The sequence below is a fragment of the Lemur catta genome, chromosome 10 (genome assembly GCF_020740605.2).
Source record: "Lemur catta isolate mLemCat1 chromosome 10, mLemCat1.pri, whole genome shotgun sequence".
NCBI classification, from domain to species: domain Eukaryota; kingdom Metazoa; phylum Chordata; class Mammalia; order Primates; family Lemuridae; genus Lemur; species Lemur catta.
Genome location: NC_059137.1, coordinates 6,274,081 through 6,293,593, shown reverse-complemented (window position 1 = coordinate 6,293,593; position 19,513 = coordinate 6,274,081). Strand labels below are relative to the sequence as shown.

The following is a 19,513-nucleotide window of genomic DNA, read 5'->3' as shown; positions in this document are numbered from 1 at the left end:
CTCTCACCCAGCAATTCCATCCCTGAGCCCCACTTTGAAAAATAACACAAAGCGGGGGCTTGAGCGGGTGGGGGGAGGCAACGTGCACAGAGATGTTTATCATGTATGTTATACGTGCGATGTAAAATGTCCGGGGGGAAGACACAAACCAAAATGTAAACAGCTTAAATTTTAGGGTGGCCTACACTCTACTAGTCTCTATATTTTTTGTAATAACGTTATTTTTTGAAAAGAAAAACAAAACAATCTTACCCAAAAAAGCAGACCAGTGTCATAGTCTGAAACACATGACGAGCTCTCCGTCTTTTGTGTCCCTCTCGGGGCCTGAGTGTGTCTCTGGAGACCTGCTGGGCAGGGTGGAGAAGCTCTGTGACCTTCAGAAGTTCCCTTGAGTTACACACTGCAAGCACTTGAGAACTTCTCGCTTCTTAGTTCATGCCTCAGACGAAGTGGGACGGGATGGAGCTTGGGCTATAAGGAGGTCAGGAACGCACACCTTGAAATCAGAGTGGGACTCAGGGGAGAGGTGGTGCGGTAGGCTTGACGCAAGATGCCCCTGGGGTCCCCACCCCACCAGCCCCACCTTTGCATAATCCCTTTTGAGTGTGAGTGAAACCTGTGACTTGCTTCTAACTGACAGAAGATGGCAGAGGTGAAGGGACTTTTCAGATGTAGTTAAGGTCCCTAATCAGTTGGCTTTGACTTACTCAAAAGGAAGAGTACCCTGGTGGGCCTGACCTAACCAGGTGAGCCCTTTAAAAACGGACCGGATTTTCCACAAAGAAACAGATTCAAAGCAGAGGGGCTGCCGTGCTGACCTTGGAGAAGCAAACAGCTGTGCTGTGAGCCGCCTGTGCAGGGCCGGCCGCTAGGAGCTAAGCGCGTCGGTCTTGCAACCGCAAGGAACCAGACTCTGCCGACACTCTGAACCAGCTTGGAAGAGGACACTGAGTTCCAGGTGGGCCTTGCCTGGGATGACACCTTGACCGCAGCCGTGTGAGATCCCAAGCAGAGGAGCCAGCGGAGCCCTGCCCAGACTCCTGAGCCATGGAAACTGTAAGACCATAAGTACATGCCGTTTTAAGTTGCTAAGTTTGTGGCAACTTGTTACACAGCAAAACTAACACAGGTGGGGACGAAGCTCTCGCATCCCCCTGGAGCTCAGCCCTCGGGCCGTGGTACCCCCCAGGCCTGCCGCAGAGCAGACTAGGTGATGAGGCCCCTGCTCCAACTATCTGCCCGGCCACAGTCACAGCCTCCTGTCTTATCTCCTTCCAGGCCATTCTGCACAGCCAGCAGGCTCATGGTCCCCAGACACGGCCCTGATCGCATCCCTGCCCTGCGTAGAGCCTCCTGTGGCTCCTCAGGGCCCCAGACAAGTTCAGTCCCCGCAGCCAGGTGTCTGCGGCTCCACCATCCAGCCTTCGCCCCACCTCGTCCCCCACCCCGGAGTCCTCAGACAGCCCCGGAAACTCACTGCCCTGGTCCCATTGTGCCCCCACCTGCTGCCCACCGTGACTTCATCCCACCCAGCCCCTCTCTGCCAGTGAAGATCCATTCCAGTGGGGGTTCCCATAGAGCGGCGACTTCTTAAAAAAACAAGTTAAATTCTAGACAGCAAATATAATAAAATAGGTATATATAACTCAATGTCATAATTTTATATTTGGAAAGTGGAAAAAACCCTATTATTTTCATAATCCAAACTTTAAAAAGCAAAGGTGCAGATATCAAAAGGATCAACCATTGTCACATGGGTGGCCTCATTGTCACATGGGTGGCCCTGAGGCAGAGTCTCCAGGGAGTGTCAAAATAGCACCAGCAGTTCCTTAGAGGTGAAGAAACACGGCCTCCCTCACAGGCGCTCCCTCTTTTGGAGAAAACACACACATGTGCACGCACACACACGTATATTAGATTATATATTTAATATGCACAGTAAAAAATCTGGAAGATCATAAACCACAATGCGACCAGAGATTTTCTCGGGGAGGTGGGATTCTGGGTGGTCTCCATTTTTTATATATACACTTATAAACTTCTCTACTTGAGTGCTAAAAATTGACAAAAATCTTTTAAAAATCCTATCCAAATTAGAACCATCTTTTTGGAGGACGTGCAACAGACATGACTTTTCGACCCAGGAATTTTACTTCTAGAAATGTACTGTAAAGAAACGGGCGTGCACAGAGACGGGTGTGCAAAGATGCCCATGAAATCATGGTGTGTGCGGATGCAGCCTGGAAAACTAATTATCCAGCCACAGGGCTGACTAAGTAAGAGGTGAGGGTGCCAGGATGAGGGAGCGCCAGGGTGCGTGACTGGCCTTCGAGAGCCCTGGGAGGACGTGCAGATGTGTGAGTAAAGGAAAAATCCCAAGCAAGGATAGAAGAGCAAGTTGGAGGTGTTTCCCACGTCTCCCCGGTGCTGAGAACCCCTCCCTGAGTGTTTGTGCTGTGGAATAAGAACCGCTGTGAATCTGTCTCTAGCGTGTGTGTACACACACGCACACACATCCGCCGCACACGTCCATTCCTTCACCTAACGGGCCAGGAGCCAGGCACAGCAGGGAGCTGCACCAACCTGAATCTCTGTCCCCCTTTGGCGCACGTCCTTGGGGGAGAGACAGACAAAGGAGGTGAAGAGAGAGAAGACAGAGGGGTTCTGCCCACCGGAATCTCGTGCGGCCTCGCCGGCCTCATGGGAACTTGGCCTCCCTCCCAGTGGGACAGAAGCCACTGGAGGGCTTTGCACACAGAAGTGACAGGAGCCTCCACCCCTGGGTGGGGAGTGATACTGTGGGGGTCAGGGGGACGCAGGGTTCAGCTGGGAGCTACTGCAGTGACATGGGACCCTGCAGCAACGTGCATGAACATGAGTCCCAGGGCGCCGGAGCCTGACCCAGGCAGCCTCTGCGTGCTGGGAGCTCTGGAGCTTTGTTTTCCTCCGTGAGCCTTTCTGTAGTTTCTAAACCCCGGACATTTACCATCACTCGTGCGTACATATCACTAACAATTTTTTAAAACCCCATTCACCTTCAGGGTCCGAGTCCAACAATGCCTCTCTCAGGAAGGCTGCCTGCCTCCGCACAGCCCCGAGGATGGTGACTGCCCAGGGCCCAGCCCGCCTGGGATTAGAAGGGGTCGGTGCTTCCGCCCTGGCCAGCCTGGGTGCCCCTTCCCGATGGCCGCAGCCTCCCGGGGACACACACAGAGGCCCAAGAATCTGCTCCACTCTGTGGGGACGGAGCTCTGCCTCCCGGGACCCAGGCTGCTGTCCCTGCTCCACAGACTGGCACCCAGAACTCTGAAATGCAGGCCCCTCTGTCCACTGTCACCATTGCCCCCAAACTGCTCACGTGCCGGGGGGGGTTCAGGGGGGCCATCATGGGAGATTGGGGAGCCCTGGTGGGCAGGGCACACCAGCCGTCCCCTGTCTTGGGCTTCCTCCTAAGAAGGCATGTGCCTCGGGGTGGGAATGAAGGGTTCCCTAACATGAGATCACACTGGCACACTTTGAGGGGAGATCCTCAGGTTGCAACCCTGCCCCCACCCCTTGCGTCTGCGTGAACCCCAGCTCAGCCCTAGGCTCCCCTGCACACTCGGAGAAACGCCAGGCCCCGACCAGGGGCAGCACCAACTTCCCAGGCGTGGGCCTCAGCACCATTCACTGCCCCAGAGGCCAAACCATCCTCACCTGCCTCCCCAGGCTGCCGCTCAGTCGCTCCTACCCCGCCGGACCACAGGCGGCCAAAGCCCGACTTCCCAGCACCCCGACTGCAGGGTCAGGAGGAGGGGGCAGCTGCTGGGGTTGGCCCGTCAGGGTGGAGCTTGGGCGGGACGTGAGCTGCAGACTAGGGGGGGTCAGGAAGAACCTCGCCAGTGCCTGAGGTCGACTTGCACTCAGGGCTCGGGGTGGCTGCTGCCCCTGGTTGGGGGGCAGGTGCCCTCAGCTGCAAGGCACCCTCCCTACCTCGCTGGCCTGCCGTGCTCTGTGGAGCCAGGAGGCCTCTCCCCACCCCTCCCACCCCAGAGAGTTGGGTCTGCCCCAGGGGCGGGAGAGAGTAGGCCCCCGGGGCCTCCTTCTCTCCCCAGGAAAATTTTCTGGGCTCCTGCCAACACCCTGGGCACCGCCCCCCCTGCCCTCGGTCACACCTGCCCCTCTCCCCTGGGTCCTGGGCAGGCAGCCAGGGCACTGTCCAAGCCACTTGAGGGGCAAGGGCCAGGCCATAGCCCACTGTGTCCACTGCCAGCTGTCCAGCCCCTCCCTGCTGTCCCCACAGCTGCCTCAGAGGTCCCCTCAGGAAACAGAGGCACCGCACCAAGCCCGCCCCTGCCTGACCCCCCAAAGTCGCTCACAAGAACCAAGGCCTCCAATGAGCCCCTCCATACCCACCCCTGCACCTCCCCTCTACACCCCCATACCTCACCCCACACCTCCATTCCCCACACCCCCTCCACACCCTCCAGCCCCCACAACTCCCCCCATGCCCGCTCTACCCCCACTCTCCCTCCTTCCCTCCGCTTCCAGCCTCAAGACCCCAGGGGCTGAGCTCTTCTCACCTTTGCACCCTGATTTTCCCAGCTTGGACATTCCCCCCAAACCAGTCTGACTCACCCCCATCCCAGGCGAGTTCCTACCTTCCAGGCAGCACCCCCAGCAGGGGTTAGGGGCCCCCTTTGCACTCCCACTGCCCCACCTCCCCCAGCAGGGTGCTGAGCGCCTGGCTTGTCACCGCCCTGGTGTCTGCACAGTGCAGGAGGCTGCACAGCGGTGACGGGGCGGGGAGCTCAGCCGCTCTGCCCTGCGGCTCTGGCTCCCTCCCCCGGCCCCAGGCTCAGGAGGTCGCCTGCACCCCGGCTCGTGGTCCTGCAGGTTCCGAGCAGGGCTCTTTGCCCACAGAGCCCCTCTTTCTCCAGGAGGGAAAATGTCCCAATGTACGCTGGGTCCGCCTCCCGGCGGTCCCCTCTGGGGTTTCTCCTCCCTCTCCCTTTCCGCGCCCTCGCTCAGGGATGCCGGGCAGTGACCTCTCCCCTCTGAGCTTTGCCTTGCTCACCTGAGAAGCTGAAGGGCCTCCCTCCTAGGATTGCTTTAAGGATTCAGTGGGGAGAAAAGTAAGTTCTGTGTCCAGCACAATGCTCAGCAAACAGCAGGTGCTCAATACTTGACTGTGCCCTTCCTGCTTGCAGCTGGGTGGCGGCAGTGGCCCACGGACAGAGGCGCCACCTCACCACCAGAGGGCAGTGCTCCCCACTGCCTGCTCCAGGCTCTGCTTTTTAGGGAGACCTGGGGTCCCTGAGCCCCCCAGGCCCTCACATGCAGGTCTCAGCAGTCAGAGGGGACGCGGCGTCCGGTTGCTGGGAGGGAGCGTTTGGGAAAAGTGAGGCAGTACGGCCCAGTCACAGTGGTTCCCAACAGGGGGCTCTGGGAGCCTGGCAGTCAGGCTTGGGGAGCCGGCCCTGCCCTGCCCTACAAGGTGGGCGCCTCCTGGCCCCGGTGTCCTCGTCTGCAAGCACGGAGCTGGGAAAGGCGGCCATGACTGGCTGAGTGGGGGGGACGCTGTGGGGAGTGGGGACCTGGCCAGGGCAGGACTCGGGCGTCCCCGGTCCCCTTGCCAAATACCATCTCACCCGTCCCAGGCAGGGAGCAGGAGGCCCCTGATGGCTGTGTGACTTCACACCCAGTCAGGTGCATTTGTGTGTCTGCCAGAGACCGTGTCCTGCCAACGTGGCCCTAGACACACACCAGCAAAAATGCCCAGCACGCCGGAGCGCCAGGCCAGCCCGGCAGCCGTGACACCAGGAACGAGCAGCCCAAAAGGCCGAGTGGGCAGACTGATCAGGCACTTCCATTTAATGACTAAAAATCACATGTGAGTCTAGGAGAGGCCACACACAGTCTCTCTCTCACACACACACACACACACACACGCGCGCGCGGATTCCCCATAGGGGTGGACATTCGCAGCTTTCAAACCTCAGAGGTACTGAAGGAGCCAGAAAGTTCCTTTTAGTGATTGGTCATTCAAAGCTACTGTCCTCGACTGACAGCCCTTTGTAGTGACTAAAGCCCTGGAGGAGAAGGCCGACCCTACTGTGGACCCATCTGCTCCTGAGCCAGAGAGAAGGCTCCAGAAAAGGAATCCAGAGCAAAGGGCAGGGGAGGCGTCAAAGGGAACACAGGAGCACAATCCCGCCCTCACTGCACTCAACGCCACCCCGGGAGAAGCTTGGGCTGTTCCCGAGCCCACCTCCGAGGGAACCGGCAGTGGTGCCCGGGCGTGGCCATCGCAGGGACTCACGTGGGAGCCTTTGTCAAATGCAGATGGCTGGGCAGGAACCTCCAAGGTGGGCTGAGAGGTCCATGTTCTTAGCCTGGGTTCGGATGGTCCTTAGGTTTGGGACCCTGGAGTCTCCCTCTCTTTCCACCCTTACGGAGGGAGGGCGCGATGTTTTCAATGCTCTGTTATTTGAGTTGAAGGACTGTCGATCTTGACAACCTGTCTCTAAATGGGTCCAGTCAACCACTTCATGCAGGAATCCTAGGGGCTAAGAAACACACACACACACACATACACACACACACGTGCACGAGCACACGCATGCACACACACAGGCCCACTGGGCCCAGGTATCCACACACTCAGCAGGTTGCCAGGAAACCAGGACCCAGGGCCTATCACAATCTGGAAGGGACACCAAGTCCCCAGATACAGCTACAGTGGCTCTCGGCCCATGGTCTGGTGGCCAAGGTAGCGCCGGCTGTTGGTCACAGGTGGCGGGCTGCTTCCCAGAGGATCTGCAAGGCCATGGAGGCGCAGGGCAGCTGGGCCAGGGTGTAGGCCACGGAGCGGATGGGCGCCCGCAGCTTCCCCAGGTAGGCCACCGTGTGCACCACACGGCCCAGGAGGACGATCAGGAAGTGCATCCAGGCGACAAAAGGGTCAGGACCCAGGAAGGAGTAGATGAAGCCCAGGAAGAGGAAGGGGTAGATGGTCTCCATGTCGTTCCGGTGGGCTCTGGGGAGACAAGGGGCTGCGGTCAGCCAGGCGTTAGCTTGGGGCCATGGACTCTTCTGAGAATGCCATGGAAGCAGGCACTCTGCCCTGGAAGGGCCTGGACCCACTGGGGATCGTTGCAGGGGTCCCAGACACTCCAGGACAGGAGATGCCCCAGAGTCCAGAGGGACAGCAGCTCCAAGCTATGCCTGCAGGCAGTTGAGAAAGCCAAGCCCCTAGTAATGGGCCAGGGGTCCCACAGGGCTGCTGGTTTACGGTTTTCTCACCATGGCTCTAGGGCTTGCTGGGACTGGCCCTGCCACACTCTCCCCATCTTCCCCTCTGGCCATCGGACACCAAGCAGGAAAGTGGGGCTCGGAAGCGTTGAGTGCTTTGCAGAGCCAGTAAGTAGCGGAGCTGGGATTTGAACCAGGGCAGGGCTTCTCTGAGTCAGGCCTGTGGCTGCCTCTCCGGCATGCAGCTTCCGGGACCCCTCCCGAATAGGAGGGGCTGAAGCCTGAGAGTGTGCACTTGAAACCGACGCCTGGCTCCGTCTCCTTCTGCCCAAAACATAAGCACCACCCGTCGTTTCAGGGACAACAATAACAAGATCAGCTTCCACCCGCTGAAGCCAAGCACCAGCCTCTGGGACGCTCCCATTTCATACGTGTTTCCAGCCTCTTTTTTTGTTTAAAGTAATCAAATATGTGTGTCTGTGTGGCAGGGGTGGGGAGGTGTTGTGTATAACCCTGCCATAAATAAATGACCAAGAAAGAAAGCTCACCCGCTTCTCCTAGGAGTTGGTTCACATTTTCCATGACTCCTACTAATGGTCAGCTTTCTTTACAAAGGGAAGACTTTGTAAATTAGAGACCGAGCGAGCGACTAAAGCCATAGATGGCCACGTTGGAAGTTCAAATAAACAGGAATCCAGTGCCCGGGTCATGACCTCCCCCAAGGACAGGCCACATGTGTGAGGCAAGGGGACCATGCTGGAATAGAAGCCCCTCTCCAGGCCTTCTGGCTAGAATGCATTTCCCCAACACACTGCGGCAGTGGCCAGCCCAGCCCCCATGTGGTGACCTGCTGTGGAGTCCTCCTCTTCCCTCCCACTGGCAAGGTGAGTCTTAGGCAAGGGCCATGGTGTACCAGCCCAACCCAGAGAAAGTGAGCAGGGCAGGGAGGGGCCTGGCGTGCTCAGGAACCCCACACCATAGGGGACTCTGCCATGTGACTGTGGTGGGGGTGGTCAGTGGAGGAGACATTTGTGCTGAAGCCTGAATGAGGAGAAGCCAGCCGTGCAGAGGAAAACCCTTCCAGGAGCAGGACTGGCACATGCAAAGGCCCTGAGGTAGGAATAAGCATAGCATATTCGAAGTGCAGAAAAGTGACCTTTGTGGCTAGAATGTGGTGCACAAGAGAGAGTGAGGCAGAATAGGAGCGGGAGAGGGGACTTAGGAAGCAGGACTGGAATTCAATCTGAGCATACAAAAACTCCCATAAACCCAGCAGGGCCTGGATCTTTCTCAGGCCAAACTCAAGGCGTGGCACCTGGCATCTGTGTCCCATACCCTGACACCAGTGTGAGGCTTCCTTCTCCTTTTCCCCACATCTTGACATTGCAAACCAGCCACAGGGAACGCAAGTCGGCAACAGGCCAGGTCTCAGCAGCTGTGGGGAAGACTGCAGGCTGCCCACACCTGAGAGAGGCAGGCCCTGGGGGATCCTAGGGTGCTGAGCACGGGGAAGAAGAAGAGGGAGAAACCAAGGACGGGGCCACTCCAATGCCCCAGTCAGGTAAGTCCCTCACCTTACGTGGGAATCATGACAGAAAAGGCAAGTGTTCCTCCAAAATCCCTCCATCCTGGGGAAATGGAGCTGCGGGAACCGATAGTCCCCATATGCAGATTAGACGGACACCTTTGGAAACCACCCCCCCTTTTTTAAAACAAGGTCTTGCTCTGTCACCCAGGCTGGAGTGCAGTGGCGTCATCACAGCTCACTGCAGCCTCAAACTCCTAGGCTCAAGCAATCCTCCTGTCTCAGCCTCCCAAATAGCTGAGACTACAGGCGCGCACCACTATGCCTAGCTAAGTTTTTATTTTTTTGTAGAGTCAGGGTCTCACTATGTTGCTCAGGCTGGTCTCAAAGTCCTGGGCTCAAGCGATCATCCCACCTCAGCCTCCCAAAGTGCCGGGATTATAGGCACGAGCCACAGCGCCCAGCCAGAAAGCCCATTTTAGATTAAGTTATGTCTCAAGATGTGGTCTGCCTACCACAGGGGACGCACAAGATGGTGCCGCCTGGATGAACGTTTTGGTAAAATGTATTGAAAGTCCCAGGAGAAGCACAACAAGCACGTGAAAGCCATTCATCCAGACATTTCTCCTGAAAGTATGTGTTTACATTTTAAGAGTGAGTCAACTTTTAGAGAGCTGTTAAGAGAATCACAGGACAGGCAGAACACAAACATGGCTAAAGCCCAGAGAGCGGGCGAAGGGTGGGGACAGGCGGGCCTCGCACAAAACCGTATGGCAGGGACTGGGCCTCACCTCCTGCTGCAGCAACCGGGCAACCACACAAGGTCACCAGCGTGGGAGGAGAGGTGGCCAGTAGCTAAAAGAGCCCAAAGCTCTGACTCGCAGCCCCTGGGGCTGGCCCAGCCCTCCCTCCCCAATCTGGTCTGTCTCAAACCACAGTGGGGCCCCCACGAAGCCACAGTGGAGCCAGGGACAGAGAGAAATGGGGAAATCAAGGAATGATGCAAGAAAACTCACCTCCCTCCTCCCCACCTCCGGGATCCAAACTGGGAGATGTGGAGGGAGTCACGTACCAGGGAGATGCTTGGGCAAAATGTGTCATTCCAGTAATAACCACTTTTTTAAGGTAAAACTCACCCAAAGCAAATTCCTGCTAGACTGGACTTGCGGCCTCCTGCGGCACCAGGCCTGCCCCTTGCCCTCAACAGACATTACGACTCCATCTGCATTTCACTGCAGCAGGTGACAGGTAGCAACAGGTGCCCCCAGGCATTGGGGCAGGGCCAGCCGCTGGCCGCTCCTCTTCCCGCCTGCAGCCCCACTGGCGGGTTCCTTGAATCCGGGATCGATACCGCGCAGCAGCTGCTTACTCGTAAAGGCAAGTACACGACAGAGTAAAACCGCAAAGTCGCCTCTGTGCGGAGCAGACCCCTCGGGAACCCCGGATGCCTCCTAGTGCTGAGAGAGTTGGCAGCCGGATGGTGCTTAGAACACTCCCAACACTGAGTAGGTGCATCTTAAGTTAGCTGCCATCATCTTCATCATCATCACCACCATCGTCACCGCCACCGTCACCAGCCCTGGCCTGGGCACGTTGTTAAAGCTAATTTCACCCTCCTGGCTTTGCCAGATGCCGACCACCCTCAGATGCCGACCACCCTCAGATGCCCGGGCAGGTTAATAAACAGCACTTCACGGTGCGGGGGGAGGGGTGCTCCAGTTCAGCCGTGGTGCCAATTAGTGCCACGGCCTCAGGCCAGTCTCCCTCTCTGTCTGGGCCTCTGTTCACTGTCTCCAAAACAAACATGTTGGGTGATGTCTAAGGGACTTCTGGGGCTGACATTTTGGGACCCAATTTCCTGACAAACCAGTTCACTCAGCTTAAGTCTACACACTCCAAATAGTGAGAAATGCAAAAGCTTGGGGCAAGTGTTTGCCTTCCTTCTTCCGGACCACACGGAGAGCCCCTCACGGCAGGTGCAGACACACAGCCTCAGGTTTGGGTCAGAACACACATCACCAGGAAATTCGGGTCGGGATCGGGAAAAGGTGGCTGGGTTCACCCTTCAGACCTGGGCCCCGCTTCCCCCCGGGCTGGGCTCACGTTTTGTGCCTGTGCTAACCTGCTAACCCGCAAGGCAGATCATACTCCAAGAACCAAGCGCTTTTCTACCTGACAGAGGGCAACTCCGATTGCGCTATAAACCCTGGTCTAATCTTTAACCAACTTTTCTTCCGGGGTCTCCCCACTCAGGTTCCGGCCAGTTCTCGGGCAGCGGACGGCAGGACGTACAATCCCTTCACTGTGCCCCCTCAAGTCTCCACGGTGTTCTGTGAAACCAGGTGGTGGAGGAGGGGCGTCAGGGACCCGGGCCCCCCCAGGTCCGGCACAGCCCGGTATACAATAGGTTCCCAATCAGTCCGCACCGATGGATAGAAAACGTTAGTAGGTAAGAGCAGCTCAGCCAGGCTGGGTTGAATTTCAACCCCTTAAGCACCAGTACCACAGATGACGGGTCATTCTGTTGAGAGGAAAAAGTTTGATTGGGTGGGTGGAAAGGTCTCTCCCTGGCCTGGTCACAGCGAGTAAAAATAAACCCAGTGTTTGTGAGCCCGCGTGGCTACCCCTGTGCCACATGAAAGCTCTGCTACATCCAACATGTTCTCCCGGTGGCTGCCGAGAGCTGGCGGTCCCTCGGCCTCGGTGGCTCGTCATGTCCTTCCCTGCTGTCCAGAAGAGCCGAGACGACCAGGGACAAGGGTCACCAAGGTGGGGCATGGGTGGGGAAGGCTGCTGTTCACGAAAGCATTGCACTGAGTGGGCGCTCAGCAGAGGACACCTGGGTGGATGGACGCGCTCCATGGGAAGGGCGTGAAACGGTAGGATGGCAGGAAATTTCACTTCCTACATTACACATCTCTGTAATTTTTTAAAACCACAGATGTGTATATTATTGTCAATGGCCAAGAAAAACATAAGCAAAAAACCCCACAGACTGTCTTTCAATAAAAGAATTTCTATTATTTAAATAACAGCGTCCCACCCATTTCTGGCTGTGACGCATAGAAATGTGTTGACGGTTTGTCTCCTGTCTCACCCTGTCCAGCTCCCCCCTCCCCCCAATCACTGTCCTCAGACGACCCCCAACCCCTGGGGCATCACCTCCTTGCCCTCCAGCCTGCTGGTGGAAAATGGCAGAAGCATAAACCGCCAAAAATCCAACATTGACACCGGTGACATGAAATTAACATTCAGTCTCTGATGGAATTTTATGCAGCCATTTTTTAAGAACCATTTTTAAGAAATATTTACTGACATGAAAAGTGCTCATGAAATAATGTTAACGAAAAAAAAAATCAGAGCTCCAAGTTGGGTATACCTAATGCATGCCTAATTTTATGAAAAAAACATTTAGACACAAAAGAAAAAGAGGAGAGAGGTGAAAATGGGAACAGTGATTAGAATGGTGAGTGGTTTTCCTTCTTGTCTGTGTATTTACAGTATTATCCAGATTGTCTGCAATGAGTAGTTCTGATTTTTATAGCAAGAAAAATTGATTTTAATTGGCTGGGGGATGTTAAGCACATGAAAAAATGTTTAACTTCACAGAATGAAAGAAATGCAAAGTAAAACCAAAACATGATGTGAATTTTCACGTATCATGTTGGCAGGGATCCACCCAAAAGTATGACAGTAGACTGAGCTGTCCGGGGCAGGGAGGGACAGCCCATGTGCCAGCGGGGTGAGACGTGCACATGTGGCCATGTGTCTCACCACACGGTTGCGTCCTGCAGGTTTGCTCACACAGACACACAAGGGCAGATGGGAGGTGTTGATGTGCTCTGTTCATAACAGAGAAAGACGGAGAACAGTGCCCATCAGGGGGAATAGGTTAGGTAAGGCGTGAGCCACCGACGCAGCAAGGTAGCAGCCTGAGTGCTGCGGCACCAACACGGAACGAGGCTCCTCTGTGCTGAAACAAGCCCTGTCGTCACGTGAAAACAGCACAGTACAGGCCAGTGGGTAAAGGGTGATTCTTCAGAGGCAAGAAGGGAAAGCATGGCACGTGTGTTTGCAAGTGCAGAAGATCTCTCCGGAAAGCAGCACAGGACACTGGTCACAGCATCTGCCCCTGGAGAGACCCAGGTAAAACCTGGAGGGAGATTGAATTTTTAGGGAATATCCTTTCCTAACTTTGTAATTCTGAGTCATGACCTTGTATTACTTTTTCAAAATTAATTAGAAATTAAATCAATGAATGAAATAGTCTAAGAGGATGAGGAACACAGCAAACCTCAGCTCCTGGGAGTCCTCCATGCGCTCCGTGAAGCAGAAGGTCTGAGAGAACAGGCCACGGCCAGGTCTGTGGCCAGCGGCCCGGCAGCACTCACCTGCGGCAGCGCTCCACGTCGGGGTCGGTCCGGCAGAACTGCAGGCCTCCATGTCTCATGGCATCCTCCGGGTTGGCAAAAGCCTGCAACACATCCGCTGAGAATTACTGCTCAGGAGATGGTGGCCCGGTTGCCTGGGTCTGTGTTTCATCCATGGACAGAGCTCACAAGGCAGCGGTGCTGTCACGGCCACAGCCACTGAACTAGCAGCCACGAGCTCCTTCTCTGTGCCAGGGGCCTCACTGCGAGAAAGGCTCCCTGTCCCTGCCCTTGTGAAGCTCACAGTCAGATGGGGGAATTGCCTGGGCACCAGGGAAGATCAGGTGGTGTCACTTGGTAAGAAAGAAGACAGGGTTGGCCTTGAGAATGTTCATGGGAGACATGACTGAGTCTGGGGTCAAAGGAGGCTTCTCTGAGGCAGTGACATTAAAGCTGAGGTTCGAAGGATGCGTTGACTTTAACCAGAGGAAGCGAGGGCTGGGGCATCAACATTCCTGGCAGAGAGAGCACGAGCAAAGGCCCTGGGGCCTGAAGCTGGATATGTTTGAAGAACAGAAAACCAGCATGGCTAGAGCACAGAGAGGAAGGCAGGGGGCCCAAGATAAAGTTATGGGGGTCAGGGAGGTGCCAGAGGCACCTTAAGAATTTGAACTGGACATGGTGGCACACACCTATAGCCCCAGCTACTCAGGAGGGTGAAGGAGGGAGATCACTTGAGCCCAGGATTTTGAGACCAGTTTGGGGAACACAGTGAGATCCTATCTCTAAAAAATATTTTTAACTAAAAATGAACAAATTTTTTAAGTAAAAAGAGAACAAAAAACAAGTTATCCAGGAGTGGTGGGGTGCACCTGTGGTCCCAGCTACTCGGGAGGCTAAGGTGGGAGGATCACTTGAGCCCAGGAGTTTGAGGTTGCAGTGAGCTATGATGGCCCCACTGCTCTCCAGCCTGGACGACAGAGCGACTCCCCATCTCTTAAAAAAAAATTTGGACTTTGTGTTAGAAGCAAAGAAAGGCTACTGCGAGCCCCAGGCTGGAAACCCAGCTCTGCTCTGACTGCAGGTTCCTGAACTTCCTGTGCCTCAACTTCCTCGTCTGTAAACTTGGGATATAACGCAGCTCACGGACCACGCAAAGAGTGAGGGAGAGTCCTGGAGGAGACTTTGTCACAACACCAAGCATGAGGACAACACTCAGTGAATTGTCACTTTCTCTCATTGGAAAGCAAAGACATGAGGTTGAGCTCGGGTCACCGAAGGCCTACACCCATGTCTCTTGCCACTCTGTCCCCTGTGGGGATCCAGGCAAAGGTGACCAGCCCACGGCGGAATCTGAATGTCAGCAGCAGGTTTTCCAAATGGCTCGTCCAACGCAAGCCCTGTGCGTCTGACTCACGACTGTCCCCCACGGCTGGTTTGTCCAGCCTGGTGGGCCTGCCCTGCCCTGCCCCAGAGGTGAACACAGCCTGTGCCTGGTGTCAGTCATAGGTGGGATTGGAACCCCCGCACCAGAATTCCTCTCCACTGCCCCTAAGTCAGCGAATCACTGACTCTGACGGCCCTGCCCCACGTCCCTGAATCCGTGACAACTTTCAAAGGGCCTCAGCATTCAGCCAGCACCCGCTTTGAGGTAAACGGTCCCCGCATTGCTCATGCCGGCAGACAGAACTCAAATACACAAGTCAGCCTGCAGGAGCCCGCTGCAGCGGAAGACCAGAAGGCCCCTGGTGTCAGAGGCTGAGGTGCCACCTCCAGCTGGGGCAAGGGCCCAGGCCTGACGCACTCCTGGAAGTGAGCGATGGCTGCTGCTGTTCACATTCATTTCAGCTACTATAAGTCACAAGGACTGATGTTGGCGGAGCGTTTGCTCTGTGCTGGGTGTTGGATTCTCCTGGCCCTGCTGTCACCATCCCCAGTTCACAGAGGACACTGAGCACCCAGACTTGCCAGGTCCCCAGGCCGGCAGGTGGAGGAGCCATGGCCTGTGCCTGTCACCTCTACACTGCGTGCTCTCCCAGGTCCTTCCTGGGTGGCACCATGTGCCCAAAGCAGAGACGAGAGGGAGCCACGTGGTCGCAATGAGCACCCCAGGGCAGCCCGGGGACAGAAGGTCTCCTGCCAGTTCCAGGCTGATCAGGCAGAAAGGCACTCGGGGAACCTATACCCTTCCCTGGACTCATGTTAAAAGGAAGTCACTGGCCCCTGCTGTTAGGAACCCCAGGCCCCCAGGCCCCCAGGCAGCACGTGGGCTCTGGAGCCAGACACCTGAACTCAAACCCGGCTGGCGACCTTCACAAGTGATGCCACCTCTCTGAGCCCAGGCTCCTCACCTAGAAAACCAGGTGCATGTGGCTCCTCCTCCTCCTCCCCCGGGGCTGCGGTGGGGACTGAGTGCTCAGCTCCAGGCCACACACGGGAAGGAGTCCAGTGGATGCAGCTGTGCTGGTTAGCCCCGGTTCCCACATCCCAGGGCCAGCCGAGGTGGGGAGAAGTCAGAAGCAATCAGTATGCTGTGGCCTCTGGGCACAGTCCTGTCACCTGGGCAGTTGCCCTGCCTTTATTCCTGCCTGTACCTGCACCAGGGCCTGAGCCTTGCTCGTGGGCAGGGTCCTCGCTCCCCAGGATCCACCCGCACACGGTGCCAGAGCCAGCCTTGCCTGGCCTTCGAATGGGACAAAGAGGGAGAAATGATTCCTCTGTTCAGATACCTGGGAAGATGACCAGCAGGTGACCCTGGACCTTTCTGCATTCTGGCAGGACGGCTGTGAGCTTGGCCTGAAAGTTTGTGGACTTGCAGGGCTGTCCGGTGCAGCAGAGCCGTCCGTGCAGCAGAGCCTGCTGGAACGGGTCATCCTGCCCGCTCACTCACCCTGGCCCAGATCTTGGCCTCGTTATTGTTTGGTTCAGGGACTCTCGGTGGGGGAAATTCCTCCCTGAACAGCCTGCTGGGGCCTGGCTGAGACCTGGCCTCTGGGGGCTGCAGTGGATTTGTAGGCGACACTGGCCAGGGAGTGGGAATTTCCACTCAAATGTTTCTCGAGCTCCTGTTTCACCGGTTCCCACTCCACCCAAGCCTCGGCTCTCCCATGCCAGGAAGCCACCAGGTCAGACGGAGGCTGTGTGCTGTCACGCTCCCATGCTCCACCCTCCAGGACCTGCTCCTCTGGGAGACCCGGCGCCAAGAGCCCAGCCTGGTGGCACAGCAAGTGAGTAAGTGCTCTTAAACCAGAAGACAAGAGAGTGGAAGCCCTGCCGAGACCCGGGGCCAGCGGGGAGCCACTCAGCAGGGCTGGGAGAGGTGCCTGGCTCGAGCCCTGCGCACACCTTGGCCACACTTCCCGGTCCCTGGACTTTCCAGGCAGGGCAGTGAGAGAAGCGAGCGAGCACAGCCGGGATGGGGGGCCCCTGGGCGGCACGTACCTTCTTCCGTAGCCTCACTTGGCCCGTGATGACGGCCACCACGTACATCTTGATGACCAGCAGCGAGCTGCAGAGCAGGAAGGCCGGGAGCACCTGGCTGTCCATCGCCAGGCGGTGGGGAGGCATCTCTGGCTCAGCTGTGGCCCAACTGTAGGTGTGATCAGCAGAGCGGCGCCTGCAGGAGAGCAGGGAGGAGGCGGGGAGAGCCTGGGGAGGCCCGTCCTTCCGCAGTCAGCGCCCGCCCACTCCCCCGCCCCGTCGCCGCCGGCCCCTTCTGCTGGGAAGAGGGAGAAGAGCAACTTCTGCCCCAGATGCTGGGAGAAGCAAACAGCCGGGAGCTGTCCCTGCCCCTCCCCTCCCTAGCAAACCCTCCAACACTGTCAAATCCGTTTCCTCATCTATGGTATGAAACTGTGCTGCGGGACCCTCCTTCTGGGGGTGTGACAAGGCTGGGCACCTCTGTACGCAATGGTGTCACTGATTCGTGCCCACCTCCGGGGGCTCAGGACAGGAGGGGCTGAGAACTGAGACATCTGCCCCACACTCAGTCAGCCTGGACACTGGAGCCACAGCCACACCTGCACCAATGTGACGTCGCTGTCTGTGGTGGGCTGAAAAACGCCCCCAAAGATGTCCACGTTCCAGTCCCTAGAACCTGCAAATACATGACTTGAGGTGGCAAAAGGGACGTTGCAGATGGCATCTAGTATGGACCTTGAGATGGGAGAGATGGTTCTAGGTTCCCTGGCTGAGCCCAGTTAGTGGCAGCAGCCCCTCCGAGAGGCAGGCAGTAGGTTAGGGGAGACATAGAAACAGAGACGGAATTAGGAGAGGAGATGTCAGGACAGGGCAGAGGTCAGCGAGGAGAGAAGATGCACGGCTGGCTTTGAAGACGAGGGAGAGTCACGGGCAGCTCTAGAAGGTGGAAAAAGTGAGGAAACGAAGTCTCCCCGAGAGCCCCCGGGAGGGACGCAGCCCGGCCAGCACTGTGACGGTGGCCGGTGAGACCCACTTCGCACTCCCGTGCTCCAGAACTGTAAGATAATAACTTTGTGTCATTTTAAGCCACTACTTTGCGGAAAGTTGACACAGCAGTGATAGGAAACCAACACACTCTCTTCCTCAGCCTCACTCTACTTTGCTCAGAGACCTTCCAGGCAGATGGTTTGATCGCTCACTACAAGACCTTCCTGAAAGACCCCTCAACTCTTCAACAGAGTGCACCGACAGCTGCCGCCCTAAGATCCTTTGAATCTCTCACCTCAAAATCCTCCCTATGCTGTGTCCTGCCCCCTCCCGGGATTTGGAGCAGGACCTTAGCCAAGGCAGGTTCTTGCTTGTTTCATTTTGCCAACACTTTGGCTTTGCGGGGACGGGCCCCGGGGCAGTGGTAAAGAGGGAAAAATCAACATCCCGTGCCTGCCTGCTCCCCTCTGGGGCCTGACCAGGTGCTTGGGGACAACACCTGGCCGGGGGCAGTGGGTGTTGGAGATCAAAGGGAGGGCTGGCCTGGAATCCCAAAGCCAGCCCTGCCATGTGGCCTTGGGCAAGCCGTTTCCCTCTCTGAACTGGTCTAAACGCAGCTGTTGGTCACTCCCCGCGGCAGTCGTGGACACTAAAAGGAGTCTTGGCTACAAGTCACAATTACCAAGCACCTGGCCTGCAGCAGTCCCCTGAGCCTCAGTTTCCTCCTCCTCAAAACGGGTGTAATGATCCTACCTTGTCAGGAGGGACATGCTCGGAAAACCCTGCCCTGCTGCTAGGGGCAGCGGGCGGGTGGCTTCTCACCCCTCTGCCACGTGCAGAGCGTTCCTTCATCCGGACAAAATATGTGCTTGATAAATGGACTCCATGTTTCTAGGGCATGGGGGACTGCCAGGCCGAGTCGTCCCAGCCCCACAAGATAAGTGATAGGTCACCAGACCGTCAGGGACGGGACGTGGAAAGTATGAGACGTCCTGAAACATGTTTTGTCTCTGGCCGTGTGTTGAGGAGCTGTGCAAGCTTGCCCCGTGCTGGTCTTTCTGTGCGAGAATAGGACGCCCCCAGCTCAGGGGAACCCCTAGAAGTAGCCGCCTTCTGTGTCGAAAAGCTCAGTTGTGAGGATGGGGTCTGGTGGCTGTGCCACCCCCAGAATCGGGGACCAGACACAGCCTGGGAGGGCCCCTGGTTGTCCTTCTTGGCAACAGGGAGTGCTGTGCCCTGCTTGGTCTTCTGAAACCACACGAGGGAAACCTGTCCAGCAGAGCCTGGGTGAGGGGCACGCGATTGTCTGCTGTTACCCCGCGCTGAAAATAAAAGAGACTTTGTAGGGAAACTCTTGTGACTGACGTACGTGACTTCGAGGTAGGAATCTTTTCCTCATTGTCTGCTGAAATGAACCAGTTAAGCCAGAGCCTGGCAAGGAGGACAAAACCTTCTCTGATCTCTGGCCAAGAATTTCCCCAAAGCTGCCCTCAGTCCACGGGAGCCGCTGCTGTGGTTTGGGGTGGGTGGGTGTTGCTTCTCTCCGAGCTTCAGTTTCATTTTTTTGTTTTGTTTTGTTTGTTTTGTTTTTTCTATGTTAGTCTTTTTTTTTGTTTTTCAGACACACTCTGTTGCCCAGGCTGGAGTGCAGTGGCCCGATCACAGCTCGCTGCAGCCTTGAACTCTCGGGCTCAAGCGATCCTCCCACCTCAGCCTTCCAAGTAGCTGGAACTACAGGTGTGCACTACCATGGCTAATTTTTGTACTTTCTTTGTAGAGATGGGGTCTTGCTATGTTGCCCAGGGTGCTCTCAAACTCCTGGGCTCAAGTGATCCTCCTGCCTCAGCCTCCCAGAGTGCTAGGATTACAGGCATGTGCCACCTTGCCCAGCCTAGTTCAGTTTCCTTGCCTGTGAGATAGGACTGGTGCCCCGTGCCTTGTGTGTGGGGGGGGGCTGGGGATGTGGTGTGCACAGTGC

General features: G+C 56.6%; 1 protein-coding gene across 2 annotated transcripts in view; it reads right to left on the bottom strand.

The window, feature by feature from the left end:
* PTGES (prostaglandin E synthase) overlaps window positions 1–19,513 on the bottom strand; it is a 54,175-nt gene that overhangs the window by 2,474 nt on the left and 32,188 nt on the right. The window contains exons 4-8 of one of the 2 annotated variants that reach the window (XM_045563212.1): window positions 16,570–16,744; window positions 13,150–13,232; window positions 5,057–7,018; window positions 819–1,054; window positions 253–471 (exon numbers count right to left, since the gene is read on the bottom strand). In XM_045563212.1, the coding sequence (XP_045419168.1) occupies window positions 6,769–7,018; window positions 13,150–13,232; window positions 16,570–16,695 (459 nt within the window). In that variant the 5' untranslated portion in view covers window positions 16,696–16,744 and the 3' untranslated portion in view covers window positions 253–471; window positions 819–1,054; window positions 5,057–6,768. Of the gene's footprint in view, window positions 1–252; window positions 472–818; window positions 1,055–5,056; window positions 7,019–7,284; window positions 7,558–9,894; window positions 10,942–13,149; window positions 13,233–16,569; window positions 16,745–19,513 lie in introns of those variants that run through there. The other variant, XM_045563213.1, reaches the window with a different exon arrangement.